Raw genomic sequence first — 21,590 nt, 5'->3', positions numbered from 1 at the left:
GGGGCCGGCCGGCCGGCCGCTGCCAGCAACTGCCGGGACACATCGCTGTCCCGCAGCCGGAGCAGGCCCGGTGCGCGCTCCCTCTTTGGCTTAGGGGGAGGTTTTTTTCCGTCGCCCTCGCCTTCCTTGTTTTGGCTTTCTACCCGGTGGCAAAGGAGGGCCGGGGAAGGGCGGGGGGGGACTGTTTCACCCAGGAAATCCCCATGCCTGCGGCGGGTCACCTGCGCGGCTCGGCCGCCGGCCCCGGCGCTGCCGTGGATTACCGCGCCTCCGCGCCCCTGCAGCGGCCGGGTGGCCGTGGGTAGTGCCGGCGCGATCGCCGCGGGCCTCTTCAGGGCAAACCATGGAGCCCAGTGCCCCGCCAGACCTGCGGGACATCGAGCAAAAGTTGGGGCGCAAAGTGCCCGAGAGCCTTGCAGGGCCGTTGCGCGGGGAGGAGCTGCTGGGACGCCCCGTCGCCGCGCCCGCCCGCGGCCCCGCCGCAGCCCTCGGTCCCCGCCGCCGCCGCGCCGCCGTACTGACCAGGCTGGAGACGAAACTTCACCTCCTGAGGCAGGAGATGGTGAGTAGGCGGGCGCCAGCCGAGGGGCCCTTTGGCAGCTGTTGGGGCGTTTGCAGTACCCCCACGCACCACCGCCTCCTTCCTGGCGGCACCGGCCCTCCGCGGGGAGCGCTCCCCGCAAAGTGGGACGAGAGCGGCTTTCCCCCAGCCCCGCGACCCAGCCCCGCAGTAGGAAAGTTGTGCTGCCCGGTCCCGGGAGCAGACGGCGCTTCGCATCCCTCCGGTCCGGCCACGCGGCGTCTGCCGGGGTGGCAGCAGCGCGGCCGCAGCCGCTGCCGCTGCTCAGGTGAGGAGGCGGTTGTTTAGCTGAACGCCGTGGGGGACGTGTAACTTGTCTCTTTTTCTCGGAGTTCTCCAATGGCTCGCTGTTGGCTTCTGTTGCTCTGTCAGCTGTCGTTAGAAGTACTGAAAGCTGGTGTATCAATAAACTAAATATTGCACACATCTCTCTCGTAAATCCATTTTCTGCATCACACCTGTTTCCTGCTGATGACTAATACCTAAAGAGACACTGGATGGTTTGGGGCTGAAAATTTGGCCTGGTATTCAGTGACTCAGTTTCTGGACATTGGTCTTCAGAGACTTATTTAGTTCCAAACAGACTGTGCAGAAGGTACACAGTAATTCTTGAACAAACAACTATTTATAATTTGACTGAGAGGTGAGGTTTTTTTTGCCAGTGGTATGTGTTGGGATGGTGCTGTATTTAGTTCAGAACTTCTAACTTGTTTACTGTCTTAATGCAGGTGCGTGTCCTACACTGTATGTCACCATCTCAATAAATTTTTTGATGATGCCATAAAACCTGCTTAATTCTTTTAAGGCAAACTAAAAACACACTTTGCAAGTAAGCAACTAGTGAACACTCAGCAGATATGATCTGACAGTGCACAGCACCTCAGATGCACAAGCATACTTGGCTTCCATTTTTTTTAGAGTGTAATTGTTATGGAGGTCCCAAAAGACTCTATTTTGTAACAGTTCTTTCTATAGCTCTTGCCACTAAGCTTGTTTGGAAACAGTATGGAATCTGATCTTGTTGGCATGAGGATTGTGCTGGCAATTTGTTGAGATGACTTTATGCTACTATTTTGGAACTCAACCATTTATAGCAAACAATGCAATCTCATCCTATGCAAACAAGTATAATGCCATACCATCAGCCCCTGTGCAACCTTACGTATATGTAAGCAAAAGGTGAGTGTGTTCGTAAGAGTTTTTACAGATTAAGCTTCTTGGGGAAAAAGGAAATCAAGAATGCATATTCTGAGAGTTAATATCCAATATTATGACCTTAATCTTAAGACAATTTATAAATCACAGTTGCTATCATATGGCTTCTTGTGGTTTAAGAAATGCTCACTGTCAAGGTTTAACAAAACCAGGACACTCACAAAACAAACTATCAAAATATTTTAGTACAATGATAGCTGTAAATTTCAGTTTTTACACTAAGTTCCACACTATCAGGATATCTCGTGTTTATTTTTGAATTTTAAGCTTGCACAAGGATTGTAGAGTGACCTGCAGGTAGCTTATAGTGTAAAACTGTTAGGGATGTCTATCTGCAAAGGAAACATGAGTTCTTGTTCTTCTTCAATCAGAGTTCTTGGCATGACTGTCTAGATGTATCATGGCAGGTAGGCCTGTTAAGAGGGGGGAGGAGGGAAAGGAGTGACTTACCCTCATCACCTTTTCCTGTCTGGTTGGTCTCTTCACTTACTTTACACTTGCAAGTTTCATGTTGCAATCTTCAGTTTGAATTTTCTTCTTCCTGCCACCCAGTTTCCTTATTTTTTCCTCCTTCATCTCAGCATGAATGTATTTTAGTCCCAACATCCTTGACGTCTCCTGTACTTTGTCACTTGAATGACTGACTGACTTTCACATCTGAACTCATTACTCATGCTAAGAGGAGTTCTGTTACACACCTCTTCCCATTTGACTTCTAGTCTATGTATGGCCATTAAACCATCAATATAATGACTATTTGTAAAATGTGAAGTACTGGTACCCTGTCTCTATCTTTTTCATGCTGTCAGCTGTCTTCTGTAATCCAGAGCATGAAGCTGAACCATCTTCATGAGATTTTCCTCTACTCCCTTTAGTGATTTAAGGATTTTCCTCTGTCCTTGAAGTTTCTTCAGGTTCTTAATCTGTCACTTTCCCCTCTACATCTTTCTTTGTGACGTTGTACAGATCTGATCAATTTAAGAACATTATCAGGTAAAGATCATGCAGTTTCTTTCTCTTGTTTGTCCATATCATTCCTAAAACAGAGACAAAACTTCTATCTAGCTTCTTATTTCATACCTCGTTAGTGTAGTATTATTTGGCTTTGCTGCAAGGCCTAAAAGGCCTTGAACATATAGAAAAGTAGTTTATAGCTTCTGGAATAGTAAACAGATGCAAAAATGGAAAACGTTAAAGGTGTAGAAGACCAAGTATCATCCATCAAGCTATCTTCTAGATGCGCTATGATGACAGCTTCTGCAGTCCACTCACTGAACTCTGGATGGACACAACCGTGCTTTTTTTGCTTGCTTACTTCAGACTTAAGACAAACCTTTTGTCAGGTTTGCAAAACAAAGTTATTGAGGCTCTTCTTTCCTAGTCACATATAAAAAAACTTGACATTGTTTACTGTGCTGACATCTTGATCTTTGATGCTGAGCAGTACTGTCACAGTATCTTGTATTGTTTTTGTTAATGAAGACATTTTAGACAGATGTGGCTACTTTTTGTTTCATTTTCTTTTTGTTTGTAGTTGTTTGTTTGTTTTTTAAACTTGACTTTATAAAAATTGTGCAATTATGCAGCTCAACTTCTTTCCTTTCCCACAGCTATTGTTTGTCACAATGACTGTGAGTGTGCTGACAAATTTAAACTACATCTGACAAACAAAGCGATTTTATAGGTACTTAGAATGTTTTGACTTATCGTTGCATTTAAATCATGGTGATCTTGACTGTGCTAAAGATATCTTTTACTGCTAACTATGTTTTTTCATTGCTTTCCAGCCCTGATCAACTATGGAATACCTCTGTGTTTCCCCCGACATCCTATTGTTTATCCCCTGACAATAAAAAACAAGGAAATCATACCTGAACCTGCTTGCAATGCTTGCAAGTAGCCATGAAGCCTTAGCTCAGGCTGTGTATAAACCTTCCAGTGACCAGAGTAAATTTAAATGTACAAGAGTTTAAGTAGGTGAAAGTATTTGGTCAGTTAAAACGGGAGGGCCATCTCTTTTCCTGTCAATGCATTCTTTGTCCTTCCAAAGAAGCTGATCTTCCATTCTTCCATTTATCTTGTATGAGGAGTCAGTGCTTACTGTGTTTCAGAACAAAGTAGTGATGATATCTGTTGGACTGGATACTTCTGAGCACGTATGAGAGAGAGAGAGGGCAGAAGCTTTGAGAAGTCTCTCACATAGATTTGCCATGTCCTTGAGCAAGAAGAGCATGAATGAAATGGTGAAAGTGATTACCTCTCCTGTGTCATCTGCTGCCGGGGAATGTTAAGAGATAAGAATAATATCGTGCTGGTTTTGGCTGTGAGTTAAAGCACCTGACAGATCGGTGGTGTGTCTGTGGGGCAACTATACATCTGCTAGCTATAGGCCTTGAGACTTGCATCTTGCTTCCTCAGTTGGTTTTGCTGTTTGCAGTGGATGGTTCTTTTCCCCTCAAGCGTGATTTTGCTGGTAGTCAATGGAATCACACACAAAAACCCACGGAATATCTTTCTTGAAATGTGGGATTGTTCAGCCAGGCTGCTGTCACTTTCTTTTCCTTCAGTTTTCCCTGCTAAGGCCATGATGGAGACTCTGCTGGGTCCTGAAAACTTTTGAGGCATAAGGCCATCACGTAATAGGAGAAGCAAGACGCAGTTGCCAGCATGGGTCAAAACGCTGTGCTCTGGTCAGCCTGGAATGTGATGGGTACCCCCTACTAGCCTATGTGCCTTTGATTCGGTATGAAATTTGTCATAATGTTAATGTTAAACTCTTTCCTCCTGTGGTATTTTATGTGGAACCTTCTCTTGGAGGATTAATAATAACCCTTTATAGTTACAGCCCTGTTTCTGGTGTATCATGCTCCTGGGCTCACCGTTCAATACATATGACTTCAACAGCCACACACTGCGAAAAATAAAATCAGTGAGGTTTGTTCTGCAGCACAAAATGATCCTGCTTCAAAAGCCTCATTTCCCCTTCATAAGTTCTGAGTTTACTCAAAGGGAGATTTTCTTTAACCCTTGAATAAAAAGAGTGTGTTGATGGTTTTTTTCTTTGCTTGGTTGGGGTATTTTGTTTGTTTTCTTTTCATTCTGAAGTTTCCCAAATCAACTTTTTATTGCCTGTTTGAGAGCTTAAAAAATTAAACAGACTATAGTCTACATTGCATGCAATAAAAAAATAACATGGTTTACATAAAAATATTTCAGGCAGAAAAGATAAAGTGGGTCTTGGAAGTGAGGCATAAATGGCAGTGCTGGGAGATTTAGATGAGATTTCTTCCAGTGAATGCTGTTGACGATCAAATATTGTTAATGAGTCTGAAGGCCAAACAGGTTATTCTGAATGCAGCAGATTTTAGGGTGAAGGAATAAAGAAATGGAAATAATTCTATTGCCAAGAAGCTGAGCACATCAGATTTACACTACAGCCATTTGAAAGAGAGGTATATTGCTGTGCTCCTTCATTGATGTTTTTCCCCCTTTGGTCTCTGAGTTTACTATAACTCTTTGAAATGCTGATTAATATGGAGCTCTGACAAAATGAAGCAGAACTAGAAGTAGTTTTTACTGATTGGAATTATGCCATATATTATCTTTACAATTCCAGTGCCTTTTTATTTCTTTTTGTTTGTTTGTTTCTTTCTTTCTTTCTTTCAATTTTTCCTTAGCCCGTGAATGAAGGTGCTGGTTGGAGGACAGAGCTGCTGTAACTCTGTTCTACCAGCTCTTAAGAGTGTGAACAACTTCGTATTTACTTAGATTTATAAGATCCGCAGTTGGGGGGGGTCTGCCTATATTGGTTTCTTTAAAAGACCTTTTTAAGAGTCAACAACTGTGACTTGAAACTTCTCTTTAACACATGCTGTAGGTACAGGCTGCTACATTTGCTGTTTGGTATGATAACATCAATTGACTTAATTGCAGCCAGGATCTGGTTCAGTGTGTCTAGTCAGCAGTGCAAAGCTGTGTATCAGATTCTGGTTTTATATTTGATTAATTGGAAGTTTTGCTTAAAAACTTGCTTGAAGATAAAATCTTAAATATAAAATTGCTAGTGGTTAAGCCTGAAGCCTGTGTAGGAGGGTTTGATTAACTTTCGTTTCTTAGTGAGCAGTTATTCAGTGAATCCCTGAAGTGAGGCTCTTCTTGGAAGGAGAAGGAAGGCATACAGAAATACAAATGAACTTATTTCACCTAGTCCTCTGGAAGTTCACTGAAAAAGTTGGTAATTTTGGACATTACTAACAAGTTCTCTCCTTCATGCCCTCCAATTTGCATGATGTAGTAGAGGACTTTGTAATTTTTACATATTCTACAGATTGGGTAGTGGTATCAGGATACTCAGGTTAAAAGGGATTTGTAGATAGATCATCAGGGAAAATAAGCTAATCTAGCAAGAAAAAAATACAACCTGGTTATAGTACTAGAACTTTGCCAAGTTTTCCATCTTTTCATATTGTCTTTGGAAAGACAAGGTGAGCAAGGTTATTTAAATTAATGCATATTTAAACATAACTTTTAACTGGCGAATCTCACCCAGTGCCTGGCAAAAGAATTTGAATTGTAGAACATCTCCATGTTGTACTCAGTGCTTACGACTGTTCTCTTTCAGCTATAGCAGCCACTGAGGGGTTTAAATGCCCAGGAAGTACAGATGAATATGTGCTTACATTATTAGCTGCTGCTTCACTAAGAGTCTGCGAAACATTGCCGATATCTTACCTAGCAGCATCAGTGTGAAATACTTGAGTACTCAAGTCTCGTGTATGAATCGTCACAGCAGTGTCGAAGATACTTCAGTTCAGGCTTCCAGTTAGACTGCCTGTGTACAGATGAGACTTTTCCCAGCCCTTATTTCAAAGAATATATGTTATAATTTAATTATGTTTCTTTCTTGATTACTTTGTTTCAAGGGCAGAGAAGATTTTGAGTTTAAAGTCTGATTGCTTACAATTTGTAATGAAAAGACATGAAGAATAAACCCATTCTGCATAGAGCTCTACAGTTTAAGTGACATAAGCTTTTAGCAAAAAGATCACAAACTTTTTGATGAAATTAGCAGAACAGCATGATTTTCATAGAATAGCCTCTGCTAAGATCATCTGGTTCAACCTGTCATGGAAAATGGAGACTGGATGAAATTATTGAGCATCATTTCCAATTGTGTCTTGAAAACCTCCATCGATGCAGACTCCACCATGTCCCTAGGGAGGTTGTTCTAGTGATCCATTGTCCTCACTGTGAAAAACGTATTTATTTTATCAACATGAAACCTCTCCTGGTGCAACTTGTTTGTTGTTGTTGTTTTGGGGGTTTTTTTGCATTTGTTTTGTTTCATTTTGTGGGGTTTTTTGTTGTCGTTTTGGTTTTGGTTGGTTGGTTTGTTATTTGTTTTTTGGGTTTTGTGGTGGTTTTTTTGTTTGTTTGTTTGTTTGTTTTTGTGAATGCAAACCTTCTGTACTGGAGATATATAGGAAAGTGATGACTTTATAAGCTGTGATGACTCAGGAAAAGCTTGACCAAATATTGCTCTAAAATAACTGCAACAAAAGTGGATTTTTGCAGGCTTGTCAGAAAGCTATTACATTATTTAAAATGCCAAAAAAACTGCTAATTGCAGCTGTTAAAAGCAGGTAAAGAAGGAGGCAAGAGAAACTTGAATTTTTACTGAAGTGTGAGGATGTCCATCAACACAGCAAATCTGACAAGCAAGTTTTGGCTGATCAGTTTACTGAATGCTTAAGGCATGGGAAAAACCCCAAAGAAACAAAACAAAACAAACAAAAAAACACACAAGAAAACCAACCAAACAAAAACCAACCAAACAAAAAAACACACACACCTCTGTAAGACTTGGACATGTCTGGTTTTCTTGTAAGGAAAGTCCGGATATATTTTGGTCACTTAAGCTGTTCTGTCTTGCTGTCCTGTAGCCTTGTATGTACTGTAGTTGTATTTAAGTACAGTTTTGAAATACCATCCTTGTCATTGGATAATTTCAGTTAATGTCGAAAGGGAATCATAGTACTATGAATTTTAAACCTGTGAATCTTGGGCTTTTCAGACACTTAAGAAAAACAGTAACATTTTGTGGCACACAGGATAAGTTGTTCAAGGACTGGAGAGAAAACTGGATAGGAGTGACTGCTACGGAGTCCGAGGAGAAGGTTGAAATATTTGTTCTGAAATATATGGCTACACTAAAAGGCAAGGAGGAGATTAATAATTATAATAATGTTGATACTTTAATGAAGAAGATAAAACAATCCTACACATCCATGTTTTGCAATGAAGTATGTGACTGTGAGGGGCTCTTCCTTTATCAGCTGAATGGCTACAAACCAAATCTGGCTGGGAAACCTGCTGTGCCTGCACTCACCATAGTAATGCTGCTTATGAAGTAGTAAGCCTTGCCTTGAGGGAAGGGTGCTTTCTGAGCTTGGTTTTAGTCTGTACAATGATACACAGAGTACACAAATGGTCTTGATATCCCTAGAGCCAAGTATGCTCTTATTTTGAGTCTCTAGCAAGCTGTAGATGTGCTAGGAGTGAAACCTAGAATGACAGGGATAATATTTTTGCATGTGTTCATTGAAACAGTTGCATTGTAATCCATATGGTATTGCTATTTGTTTTCCTGTAGTAAATAGGTGCCTCACCAGGATACTTAATTTAGTAGTTGAATTTACAGCTCTGTAGTGGCTTCTGTCAAATTAAAACATCACTAAAGATTATGCCTGCAACAAGCTTCAAGAGATGCTTGACTGTGTTAGGAAGGTTTTCATCATACCAACAGGAAGAAACCCTAGTCTGGAGAGTGACCAAAATACATGTAGAGGGTCTGTAAGCTGCCTTGTGTTACAGCTTTGGAAGATATAAACAACACAGCTCTAGTGTTTTTTCAAATATAGAAGCATATTTGGATGGTCAGTATTTCAGAAATGTCCTATTCTGTGTTGCAGCAGTGAGTCCCTCTGGCTGCCTACCTGCCAATGAGCATGTGGAATAAAATGTCTTTAAAGATTCTTCCCCTTGAAGTTGCTCCAGAGGTCGTTTCCCTCCTTCCGTGAGAGGAGATAGGGAGAGGACACTTGAGAGTATACGTATTTCAGGTGTGAAAGTTAGCCACTCTGTTTTGTCAACATGTACAACCTCTCCCAGAACTTCCATAAACATGGAGAAGTCCAATACTGGTGCAGCCAGCTCTCAGCAATCTAATCGTTCTCCTAACTCCCCATCAGCCTGGCCTTTCTTAATACTTAACGTTTTGTCAAGGGAATAGTATGGCACATTTGTTAATTAACAGGAAATAGAAACTGGCTAAGCTGCTAGAATAAGTTATCTGAATGTTTCATTTGCTGTGCTGTAAAATAAACTCCCTGCAGTACCGTATTGCCCTGCTGGGTACAGTGCCACATGAAGTGAAAACATTTACTGCCTGTAAAGCAATGCTAAACTGCTATTTAACTACTGGGAGTTTCAGATTTTATAAACGCCTTACCGGCTTAATTTGTAATTTTGTTCACTGTTGTTAGATACCAGCTGCATTCATGACTAAAATGCTTCCAGGAGAGTCATTGTACTGCCATGCTGCTTTGACCATGAAACCTACCTCTATCTAGAAACAGAAGGAAGCACCCATCCAGGAATTAGAATGTAACAAATGTGTTGAGTGTTTCCAAACTCGCACATTTTTACCCCAAGGTAGGAGCAAAGGTAGAAAAGCTCTGTTGCTGTACATTTTTCTGAGTATAATTTTTTCTGTCTTCCTGAAGAATTTCTACTGGTTTAAATGGTTGCACTGCTTGTTAAAACTCAGATATGTGCTTATGAGATGTAGCAAACATTGGACATGACTCTCTTGATACTGGTTGCTGAAAAGATATCCATATGTTATGGGAACATTGTGCCTGAAATATTTTAGTCCCAAATGGTGACGTGTGGCAGGTTCCTAGTGTTACAGGGTTTCTAGAAGAAAACTGTAAATCCTGCAACAGTAGAGAAAGCCTCTTTGCAAGAGAAGAGTAGTACTACTAGCATGCCAAAGCAACAGTAATTTTCTTCAACTTCAAATGCCTATGGAATTGAGGTACTCCTTCGTTAGTGCCTGGCCACTAGTTACTGTGACTGGAGCAGTGGAGTGGAGGCAGAATTGCTACTTTTCCCATAGGCAGATGAAGTAACTCACTGTCCACCAATTCATATAGTTGGTTATGCTTTCACCAAGTGCAGAGCAGCAGTCCTCCCTTTTCAGAGGAAAAAGAGGTGCAACCTAAACGGCAGTATGATGTTTAAGCTTTTGTCATTTATCTCCTTAATTTTTATTTATTTTTAGTCTGTTGAAATCTAGTGACAAAATTACTTCAGAAGAGACCTAGCCAGCCCTTTTCAAATATAACCATACTTCTATAGTCCAGCTTGGTTGTGTCCCAGATTTCCTTGTTTAGTTCTCTCACTTCCCAGGTCACTCCTGAGTATTGGTAAATGCTATATTTGTCTTTTCTTAGCCATCTAGTTCAAGTCTTGCACCTTATTTCTGCTCCCCAAGTAGCTTAGTAGTTAGTAGTTCCTCAGTAGAAGGAGAAATGGGAAATGTAACAAATGACTTGGATTCCTTCTTACTCATATACCTCTGGTAACTTCGTTGATAATTATGATTAATATCCTTTGGTGAACTAGGATCAAGCCATAACGCCCCAGCAGCCTGCTATGTGGAAATCTTTGCTAAGAGCAAGTTTAGATATTAAAAGAGGAATATGACATGACCTCAAGTGATGTAGGAGAAACTGAGGTCTGCACCATACGATGTGAATAATTGTTATTGATCAGAGGAGGACCAAATAAAATGGAAAGACTGGTACCTGAAGTGCCTGGTTTTGCCCTGAAGGTTATAGTTCGTGACTGATTACTTCTGCTGCCTTCTCATGAGATGTCCTTGGATAGAAGCATAGGATTTCTGTTTATTTGGTTTTTAATATATGTTTTCACTTTGTTACTTGGATAATCATGCCTTATGACTTCCAGAACGTATTACTGCAGTGTGTTCTGTAGGAAGGAGCCAAAGGGCCTCTTGGCTTTTTGAGCCAAAATGGATCAAAAGCTGCAGTAGGATGCTTGACTAGTTTTGTTGGCCAAATTCAGCATTCCAGTTTGCTAAAAATGGTACTAGCCTTTTGTTTGCTTTCTAGCTTTTTAACCTGGAGATTCCAGATGCAGGTTGGCTGCTAGCTGCCTGATAGATTCTTAGTGGGTGAAAAAGAGCTAAACTGTCTATGAGTATCTGGGAGTTTGGAAGGCTATTTATGGTTGAAAGACTCAAAATAGGCAACTTCGCTTCATTTTAACTGAAAGATCTCAAATTTGCTAGTACATTCAAATGGTCACAAATCTTGTATATGAACCGTATTTTAGCATGATGGTGTTTACAGCAATGGGAAGACTTGAATGAAGTTTGTAGTTTAAAAGAAAGAAGCAAGGCTAAATCTGAAAGACATGCAACTTCAAATAGTGTACAGATTAAATGTGAGGGGGAAAAAAGCTTATTTGATAAAATGTTGACTCATTTTTATTCAATAAGTTTGAAAAACTTTAGCTCTGAAACATGATGTTCATAAACTTATAGATAAAAAAAGACAGAGATCAGCATATCACTTTTCTAACTCTATTAAAGCAGTTTTGAGGGAACATGTGATCACTTACAAGGCTGTCTGTAAGTTCCTTCTTAGTCAGATAAACCCTCAGTAAACAGGATGGGAGTTTGCTGCCAGTAAATATTTGGTTGTTAGATTAAAAATATGCTTTTAACAGGATCGTCTTCAGGGCCACAAAATTATTACAAACAGAATCCCTTTTTGAATTCTGGGGAGATTCAGACTAAGATTTGATTTTTTTTTTTTTTTTTTTTTTAATCTTATGTGTCTCTCCAGGAGTATTATGAAAGCAGACTTGAATTTCAAGAAAGTTCAGTTAAGCAGTAATATTGTTGTGTCTCAGTTCTGACCTAATTAAAAAGTTGGAGTTTTTTGTTGATCTTTTTGTTTGTTTGTTTTAAAAATCATAATGAACTGAGGATCACTGTTGTCTCAGTAAAAGCAACATTTTCAGACTTCAGATATACCTCTAAGCAAAGCCCAAGATCTTATTTCACTTTTTAGTCCTGCACTTCTAAGCATGCTTACACAGCACCAGTAATAATACTAATTAATTTTAAAGGCATGAGGAAGTTCACAGTGCTCATTAACCCAACCTAATTCAGAAATGAAAGATGTTTTATCCAGTTTTTGCACTATATTTTTAAAAGCATGTTTTGGTCAAGACAGGTATAAATAAGGCAGAGCATGAAATCCAATGAACAAAGAAATCTAGATATGCTATTGAGTCACAGTGGTGTCGCATGTTGGTGGGGACAACACATACAGTCCTGTGTTGTGGCTGGTGTCAAGAACACATTACAATGATGCTGTGATCGTACATCGGCTGTAATGCTTTCTGACACCCACTGCCAATTATTACTGCTGCTTGTTGACCTGAATGCTTGCAGTGGTATTATCTTATCTGTGAACATATGTGGGACCGTCGCATGGATTTTTCTGGACATTTTCACCTCTGTCATACTAGATATATTTCTAAGGTCAGTTTAGGCTTTTATGACAGCACTACGGTGATATTTGGAAACTTTCAGTAAAAACTTCCCATAGTAGTAGAAGCTTTCTGCTCTTAAACCCCTACATTTTGGCACTGCTCCCTTTCATATTCATTCAACTAGGCTTTCAAATAACCAGGATCTTCTTGGAGTGTTTCCCTCTCTGAATTCTGTGGTGCTTCCATATTTAAAAAGCTGATTTAACATTTATTTTACTTGGGCAAGAGGTGAGGAAATAGGGACTTAACTAGCTAACCCTTACTTTTTCCTGCTACCTGCTCTGTTATATAGCATGTTTCTCTCTGATAATAATCATCATATCTACTTTGTAGGTATTTAAATTGTTTCCTTTTTTTCACAATGAAATAAAAAGATGGCCAACAAGTAAAACAAAAAAAAAGATGTCCCCCCCTGAGAATTTTGTGTTACACTTAAGTATACAAGGTACCTCAAATAGTATAATGTAAAAAAAAGTGTACTCTACTGAGGGAATGATTCATCCAGATAGCTGAGATTTTACTAGGCATTAATGCAAATGCCAGGCTGCACACAGATACTCCAAAGAAAAGGATCATGCACAATTCAAGGACATGGAAAAAGGCTTTGAGATCTACTTTTTTGTTACGGAGATAATGTAATTAAACAATTGCACAACTTGGTGGAATGTATTTATCTGTCAAGTCTGAAGGGGATCAATTAGTATGTATAAAATTAACATATTAAAATAGGGTGTTGTATGAGAAATGTAAATCATCAATACTGCGATTTCCCATACCAGATGATGACCATACTATCATAATATTTGGTTCATGTATTTGCAAGAAATGTCTTTGAAATCCATTCATTAGATTATTTGCACTCATTGCTTACTGAGCTAACTTGTTTGCTCATGAAGTTGTTCGGGCTTCTGATTATTCTGATGGTGGCTCAGAGCTGACCTGCGCACTTCCTCGCTTTAGCTGATGGGTGTTTGGTAAGCTCTGCTTATAGAAGGAGAATCCTCCTTATCTGATGTTGAATCACACTCTCTTTCTCCTTCCTAGTTAAAAAATACCATTCATAAGCAATGTTATGTTGTTGCTAAATTTTACAGAAGTACCTGCAGAAGTACTTATCCTAAGCATTTGGTGGAGGATTGTACTAGAACTGCAGCAGGTTGAAACAAGATCATGACGAGGCTAGAGATTCTTTTTAGCCTAGCAAGATCTAGGGTGCGGACAGAAACTGAAGGCTTAATGACTGCTCACTTTCTGAACGGCTGGGACTTCAGTGATTGAAATGTATGCTGCCTAGAAATCTACTATGAGGGTTTTAACAATGTTTGAGTCTTCAGGAGAAACAAGAGTTTAAATAATCCCTTTTGTAAAAGAAAGCAAAAAGTAAGCAATTAAGACTGCTTCTCTAAATTTTCACAAAGTTTTCATTGTGACTCGTTATGGAAGTGCAGCTGGAAAGAGTCAATGTAACTTGCTCAATTTGCAGAAATAAACTAGGTCAGCAAATTACAACTACAAATCAACAATGGGTCACGTAAATTTAGCTTTTGCATACGTAGCTTCTCCCTTGTTTGAAAATTACCGCAAGCCTAAAATCATGATGAAGAAATGGGAAAAATGTTCCAGCAACACATAACACAAGTCCATACTGAAAGAAACCAGGTGTGCAAAAAGCTGTTGATCTAAATGTATCAGTGTTGACCAAAATTTAATTTACCTAGATCCGTGTGGGGTAAATCACAGTCAGACACACATGGCATGATGACACTAGAGAACGTACCTCGACTCACTGACAGTCTCAGGTCTGCCAGAGTTTGGTCACCACCTTTATTGTTTATGCAGATGAAGAAATTGAAGAAATGAAAGAGCTCACATATGTTGTGCTGTAGATTGGGTTAGCTTGAATTATTGTAGTACCTGATTTAATCCAAGCTAGTTGACTTTGCAGTGGAGTAGATGTGGAGCAGATGTGGAGCATTCTCACAAGCGGTCAAGAGTTCCGCCTTTGCATACATGATCCCTTCCAGCTAAGAACAGTAAACCTGTGTTCTTGTGCTCTGTCACATAAAAGCTCTCTGTTTTTTTGACAGGTGATGCTGATGATTGCATTCAAATTCAGAAGTCAGTGTAGGCATTCTGCTTTTTTGTCTTGCTTCTGAAATACCATTGCCTAAAGTAGCTTATTTATACAAAGAAACCAGTGCAAACATCCTTCATCAGTGGGACAGTTTTGAAGTGGGCAAGAGGTTTAAAGTCATACACATGCATGTTTACTAATTAAAGTAGGATGGAGTTCATGCAGAGCCTATTAATCATCCTGTGTGTTTAAGGAGCAGACGTTTCTTTTGTACCTCTCATTTGTGGATTTATTTTAGATATACTAAATGAGGCGGGGGGGCGGGGAAGGCTTTTCTTTTAGTTACTGGTATTGAGAAGCTATTGTAATATCATTCTAAGCTTGCTAACATTCAAGTGACATCCTCCATGCTTTATAGTGGTGGCTTAATAAACAAATCCTGTGTGTGTGACCACACTCATCCCTGTTGTAAACATGTTAACTCAGTGACTCCAATTAAATAATGCTTGCATTCACTTATTTTGAATTTTGGAGTTTGAATAGGTTGCTTATAGTCTTTTTAGCTTATGTATATTCTCTCACAGAATTACTTGATGAGGTTTTATTTTTGAGTTATATATCCTTTTATATCTGCTTGCTAAATTCGTATCTTCATAAGACTCAGCATTGCCAGCCAGTGTTTATTTTATTTTTCACACTCTCACCTTTCTCTTTGGGAGTTAATTTTCTTAGTTACTTTACAAATTGTTATTCAGTGTTTGCAATAGCAAAAATAACACCAAGACAAAATGGAATAAGTTTGGCTTTTGCGAAGAGACTTCTCAGAGTTCAAACCAAATTATTCTTTGGACGTTAATTGTTAGATTTTAAATTTTTTTGTTACACCTCAAATGAATCAATAGAATTCATTTTTGCATGGGAAAAAAAGGGGTGGGGCGGGGGAGGTAGGAGTAGCTGGGTAACCATGAAGCTGTTCATCCCGAATGACACAGGAAACAGAAGAAATTGAAAGGGAAAGTGGAAAGCTGTCTCTGACACACCCTAGAAGAAGGAGAACAGCTGTAGCATTAATACTCCTAAACCATAGTGGTTATGCACACTAGTTTGGCATGGAAAGATTCTACTGTTTTGAATTTCTGTTTGTAAAATGGGCAGTAGAGATGGGTATTGGCAGTGTTAAACAACAGATGGAATAGGCTCAACTGCCCATTTCATCTAACCTTTTCATGTCTGAATTCTCTCTGCAAGTTCGCTCACAGCTTTCAGTGGGGTACTTAATTTTGCTACTGTTTCCATCAAGCTTCCATTTATTGTGGAATATCTGTCCATAATTATACTGCTTGGAAACACAGATTTCATACTAGATGAGTGTTCAACTCCTGCCCAAGAAACTGCGCAGAGCAGAACTTCTGAGCTGGATGACTTAAATAGTTCCTTGAGTCCATTAACCTGTAAGTTTAAGATTTTATGTCTTGTGGTGACTTATTTCACTGTGCTCCGGCTCAGAGATTTGTCTTGAAGGAAATATCTTGTTTTTCAGGCTCAGTGATTTCCTTTCCTTTTACTAGTGGGCTCTTTACAGAACACAACATAAAGGTGTTGAGAAAAAAGTGAAACTAATATCTTTTAAATAAGCTTAGGAGTATCTTTTCTTCAGACCACATTTTAGGGCTACCATTAATATCCCTGCAGACTTCCTGTAGTTAAAAGAAGCACCAGCGGCAGCATGTGAACCCTGGAATCTAGAAGAAAGTAATCTGCAGAAAGGAACTAGGGTTGCAGACAGCTTTGACAGATTAAAAGGATATATTGAACAGAATTTTTAACTTTGTCATTTTTGGAGAGGAAGGGGACTGTCTGTGTTTGAATCCAGCTGGAAGCTATGTCTGCAGAGCATGTGGCAGGGATACATGAGTCCATTCTGCCTGTAGTCTGAGTGCAAGTGCAACTTTGATCCAAAAGCAAAATGACCAGGCTAAAGCACTGTTTTGGGTTAATTCCATGAAACAATAATTGTCTTTGTTAGCAACCCTGGTCATTAAGAGTTTTCTTATAAAACCAATAACCTATTCAAGTTATTTTTAAGGAAACACTGTATGTATAAAAATTACATTAGTATTTTTATATATCTGTATATACATATATCAACACAGATGTCCATATGTTTGTGTATATATATTACTTTTAATAAATTATGACAATGTTGGGCACATGTTATTATGGAAGAACATAAGCAAGGCTAGTGGTGCCAGGAAGAAATATCTTGTTAGAACATCTGGTATTGTTCTAACAACAATAGGAGGCAGAGAGGCAGAGCGGCACAGGCAGGTGTTTAGGCCAGTTATCCCTTCCAGACTGAAGATCTGGTTGTGTCTGAATGCTAATCTGTTCTGTCCACCAGACTGTGTTACTTGAAAGATGCTCACTGTCACCTCAATTTCAGTATTTCCTCTTGCCATGACTAGCTGTTTAATGCTAAACATTTTTGATCCTTCCTGGGGATTGGCACTACTGTGATTATACAAAGTATGCAAAAAGATTTGAAAGCTAGCCTGTAACTAGAATTTCTTTTTTTGCTCCCTTGTCACAATTCCTCTGTACACCAGAAGTTTGTGCTGAGGACTGATACATACTCACACACACCTTACTTATGGTGATGCTGTGCTCTACCTTCAAAAAGTAGCTGTAAGAAGCTGTTCTGAAATACCTGTATTAACTATGATACACTGTTTAGATTACTTCTGAAATGCATTGTTACTGTGCATAAAGAATGAAGCTGTCAAACATGATGAGATCTTGTTGTGTTTAGTTCCTTTAGTTGAACCATATTGGAACTGACTTGTTTACTCCAGCAGTTACATGCATTGGAACTATGTGAGTATGTACTAATGGGATTGGGCCAAAGCTGGTAAGAGGCAAGAAATGTTCAAAATGACATTTTTGTGTTATCTAGGAGATGACAAAGTAAGCCATCTTAAAGAAAGATGACACTTGGTGGACTACTTTTAAATGTTTGCTTTAGGAAAAGCACACTCTTGATACGGGAGACTTGGGCTCAGTGCTGTAGCTTGGAGGAGGACTAGAGTATGCAGGAATGCAAAGAATTACAGCCAGTAAGGCTGTTCCACAGAAATGCTGAAGCTGTGGGTATGTTTAAAGCAAAAAAATTATTTCCTGTGAACTGAATCCGAAATATATGAGATGCCTTCTTTATCTAAAAGGGACTGTTTCATTAGAAGCATATTGGTGCTAACTCTGTTAAACATTTCCTTAATCAGCCTTTTGGGAAATTAGCTGTCTCCAAGCTTGCTTATGTTCAGCAAGTTGCCAAAGTCTGTAGTTGCATTTGAGAAGCTGGGTAATTTGCTGCTTTCATGACAGCCTAGTTGCTGAGCAAATGTTTTATAATGATTTATGGGTAGGAGTAAAGGAACTGGCGAGAGCAGGTGAGCTACGAAATGATCAATCTCTTTTCAGAATCTCACATCTGAAACAATGATAGATGAGCAGTATTGTTATAACTGTGAATGGTAAAGTTATTTTGCACAGTACCAGGTTAGCTATGTTAAACTGTGTGATATTGGACTGAGGGTATTTCAGAAGGCATTCTGGGGACTGAGGAAGGAGACTGAGAATACATATGAGAGTTACATAGACAGTATGTTACTAGTGAAGTTTGAGATATCTTTGTGTTGGGTTCACCTTGACCAGTAACTAGGCACCCACCAGATGCTCACTCACTTCCCTCTAACCTTCCAGTAGTATGGGGGAGAGAACCAGAAGAACAAAAGTGGTAAAAACTCATGGTTTTTATTAAATACAGTTTAATAAGTGAAGAAAGAAAAAATAAAAAAATGAGGTGCAAATTCAGTCACTCAGCATCGTCCAGCAGTAGATCAATGTTCAGCCAGTCCCCAAGCAACAGCTACACTGGAAAGACCAAACCCATGGGTTTTATTGCTAAGCACAGCATTATATAGCAGGAGGTATCCCTTTGGTCAGTTCTGGTCGACTGTCTCAGCTCTGTTCTCTCCAAAGGTCTTTCCCAGTTCCAGCCTACTCACCAAAGGTTGAGAGTGAAAAACAGAAAAGGCCTTGATGCCATGTAATCACTGTTCAGCAACAGCTGGAGCACTGGTATGGTAACATTGTTTTAGTCACAGATATAGAACACAGCACCATACTGACTGCCATGAAGCATCACAGCCAGAGTCAGTATGGTTTTCTAGAGGATCTAACAGAATAAAAATATATTAAAATAGCTTTTTTAACAACTGTACCAGGTCATTGTAATTTAGGATATTGAGAAGATAGAATCTGAGTATGGATTGTCCAGATTGTACTCTTGGCAAAACAAGATGCAGTCTTTACTTCCTGAGTATATTGATTCTGTTCCAGCCCATTGTGGATGAACAATACAGGTGCTTTATTTCTGTATAATAATTGTGGACTTGGAGAATAGCATTAAATGTCTATTGTCTGGCATAGCAGATCTTGTTTGCTTCCTTATTTCTCAATTGAATGAAGATGCTCCAATTTTTGATATACTGTATTGTCTTTTTTAGAATTAATAATCTGAAAGTTTTTAGTGCCCCATGGAGGAAAAGCATGTAATATCCGTGTATATATCAGACATTATGGCATATATATTTCTGTAGGGAAGGACACTCAAATGATATACAAGCGAAAGTATTTTCCAATGCATGTATTAAAGTAGTGATATATCTGCATGTAGTATACTTGATTAGTACAATTAAAGGATGTAAGAATTTGTGATAAAATGTGACACACATTACATGCTAGGCATGGTATCCCATTTGAGTAAATCTGAAATGACTGGTGTATTTTTTTCTGGTGGTTTTAGGTTTCCAGCCCTGTGTTGACACTGTGGCAAAAGTTCATCTAGGTAGAGGTCTTACTCTGCAAGTGATGAGACTGGAAGTATGTCAGTTGTGATGTCAAACATTTAGTGGTGTTGAGGTGCTGTTGGAAAAGGCTGGAGGGTTGATTTGGTCACAAACTAGCATTATCTTCTCACAGTATGGATGGAAGTAGCTTCTGGCTCTCCACACTCGATAAAATGGTCAAATCTGGAATCAATCTTCAGCTTGCCAGACTGCCTTTTCAGTATTTTTACTTGGTTCATGTGATAAATAGGAGGTCACACAGACTTTTTTTTTTTTCCCTAATACCTGTGATATTTCAGATGAAAAGAAGCAACAAATAAAACCCTTAGGCCTTAACTTTATGTGTCATCTCATTGTGGAAATTTGATTAAAATAATGGCTTATAAGGTTTGTCTGTTAAATAAAGCATGAAGTCAGTTAAATAAATCTGTGAAATGTAACATGGTAATATTCCACTGTGCTTTACCATTAACACTTCTGTTTGTATACATCAACCACCACAGCTACATTGGAAAGTAGGACTTTGTGCTTAATTTGCATTTTTTATTTAATTACTTTTTGCATATTCTTGCTCTTTTGGCTAATCTGTAATAAATTGTTGACTGAACTCATCACCTTAATCTAATATGGTTTTAAATAATTTGAAATTTACAGTTTCAATAAGTTCAATATTTCAGCTCTGAGACTTTTATACAGTGGCTTGTAACATAAACTCACGTGGAGTGTGAATAGAAGTTAAAATTCCACAGGCCTTTTTCCAAATGTTGCATATCTGGAAATTTTAGATTAGCCAGGTAGCCATATTAAGGATAATTTGGGGTGAATGCATAGCTGCCTGAACTGCTAAGTAGCTTAGAGTAATTGTAAATGGAATTGGATTTGTGTCTTGCTTCTCTGAATAATGAAAAGCTATCCCCAAGAGCTGTCATAACAGCTGTGTTCCTTCTCTAAATAGCGTTGTACTAGTGTGTGTGCAAGCCTTGTCATTGATTAGTATTCCTGTTAAGGGACTGCTTATGTAGTCTGATCAGGCTCCCACTTTCCCACTTGAATTTCATTGAAAATATAAGTATAGAAATACTTTAATACTTTTTTTTTTTTTTTTTTACTAATTATTTAAATAGATTTGTCCATTATGTGACAGGTGGGTTTTTTTCCTCTGTGTTTTTTTATTTTTTAACCCATTCATTGCCTCCAGCCTGCTATTTAGAGTTTGATTTTGAAGAAAATTAGTCATTTTTTTAAATCACTTTTGCCTTGTAGGTTAATCTCCGAGCCACTGATGTGAAGCTTATGCGCCAGCTACTCATCATCAATGAAAGTATTGAATCAATCAAGTGGATGATTGAAGAGAAGGCCATTGCCAGCAGAGGTAGCAGTTTGAGTGGCAGCCTGTGCAGCTTGCTGGAAAGTCAGGAGACGTCCTTCCACGGCAGCTGTAACAGTTTACAAGACTGTAGTGATGGTCTGGATGGAATATCAGTGGGGAGTTATTTGGACACCTTAGTGGATGATGTCCCTGGTCACCAAACACCTTCAGATATGGACCAGTTCAGCGATTCTTCTATTATGGAGGACTCACAACCTCTGCATAAGCATCCCAAAATTGATTCTGATGAGTACTACTGTTTTGGTTAATAAAACTGAATTCCAGTGGGACACAAAGGCACTCGTACTTACCATTTTTCTTTGCTACTTTATTTCATGTGCAAAAACCTCCAAACTTCTCTTGGAAGGAAAACATAACATGTACTTTGTTTCCAATAACTTTTTTGTTGCTTCTAATACATTTCTCCTTAGTGGGCTGGGCTTTTCTCCTCCTGACCTTTTTCTTAATTTATTGTCACAATTTTTCTTTCTTTTTTTTCCCATGTTTTGCAATACTGTATTTACAGGTCTTTAAAAGTGGTGAAGGAAAAGCTTTATCTTTAAAATGAGACATCAGGGAATGAGAGCAACAATTTTGTATTTCTTGTCAATAAAATATCTTCTGATAAATACATGGTGTGGTAAATTTTCTTGACTGCAAGGTCTTTTTTGGCCTTTCCAAAGACACTGTTCTTATGAAGCCTTAAATCTGAATCTTGAAAATACCTCTGCAAAATAATTTTCCTTTTGTAAGCAGTGATATTTGATTCTGTTAAGCTGTCCTTACATGGAATAT

General features: G+C 39.1%; 1 protein-coding gene across 1 annotated transcript; it reads left to right on the top strand.

Annotated features, from left to right (window-relative positions):
• Positions 1 to 343: 343 nt before the first annotated feature.
• LURAP1L (leucine rich adaptor protein 1 like) lies at positions 344 to 21,431 on the top strand (the record flags this gene model as incomplete). Its single annotated transcript, XM_080362924.1, has 2 exons — positions 344 to 562; positions 20,690 to 21,431. 2 exons carry the CDS (start codon positions 344 to 346, stop codon positions 21,062 to 21,064), a joined length of 594 nt encoding a protein of 197 aa, XP_080219050.1. The 3' UTR covers positions 21,065 to 21,431.
• Between the last annotated feature and the right edge of the window lie 159 nt (positions 21,432 to 21,590).

This window comes from Nesoenas mayeri, assembly GCF_963082525.1.
Source record: "Nesoenas mayeri genome assembly, chromosome: Z".
NCBI classification, from domain to species: Eukaryota; Metazoa; Chordata; class Aves; order Columbiformes; family Columbidae; genus Nesoenas; species Nesoenas mayeri.
The sequence above is the reverse complement of the archived record's forward strand: the minus strand, read 5'-3'. Positions and strand labels throughout refer to the sequence as shown.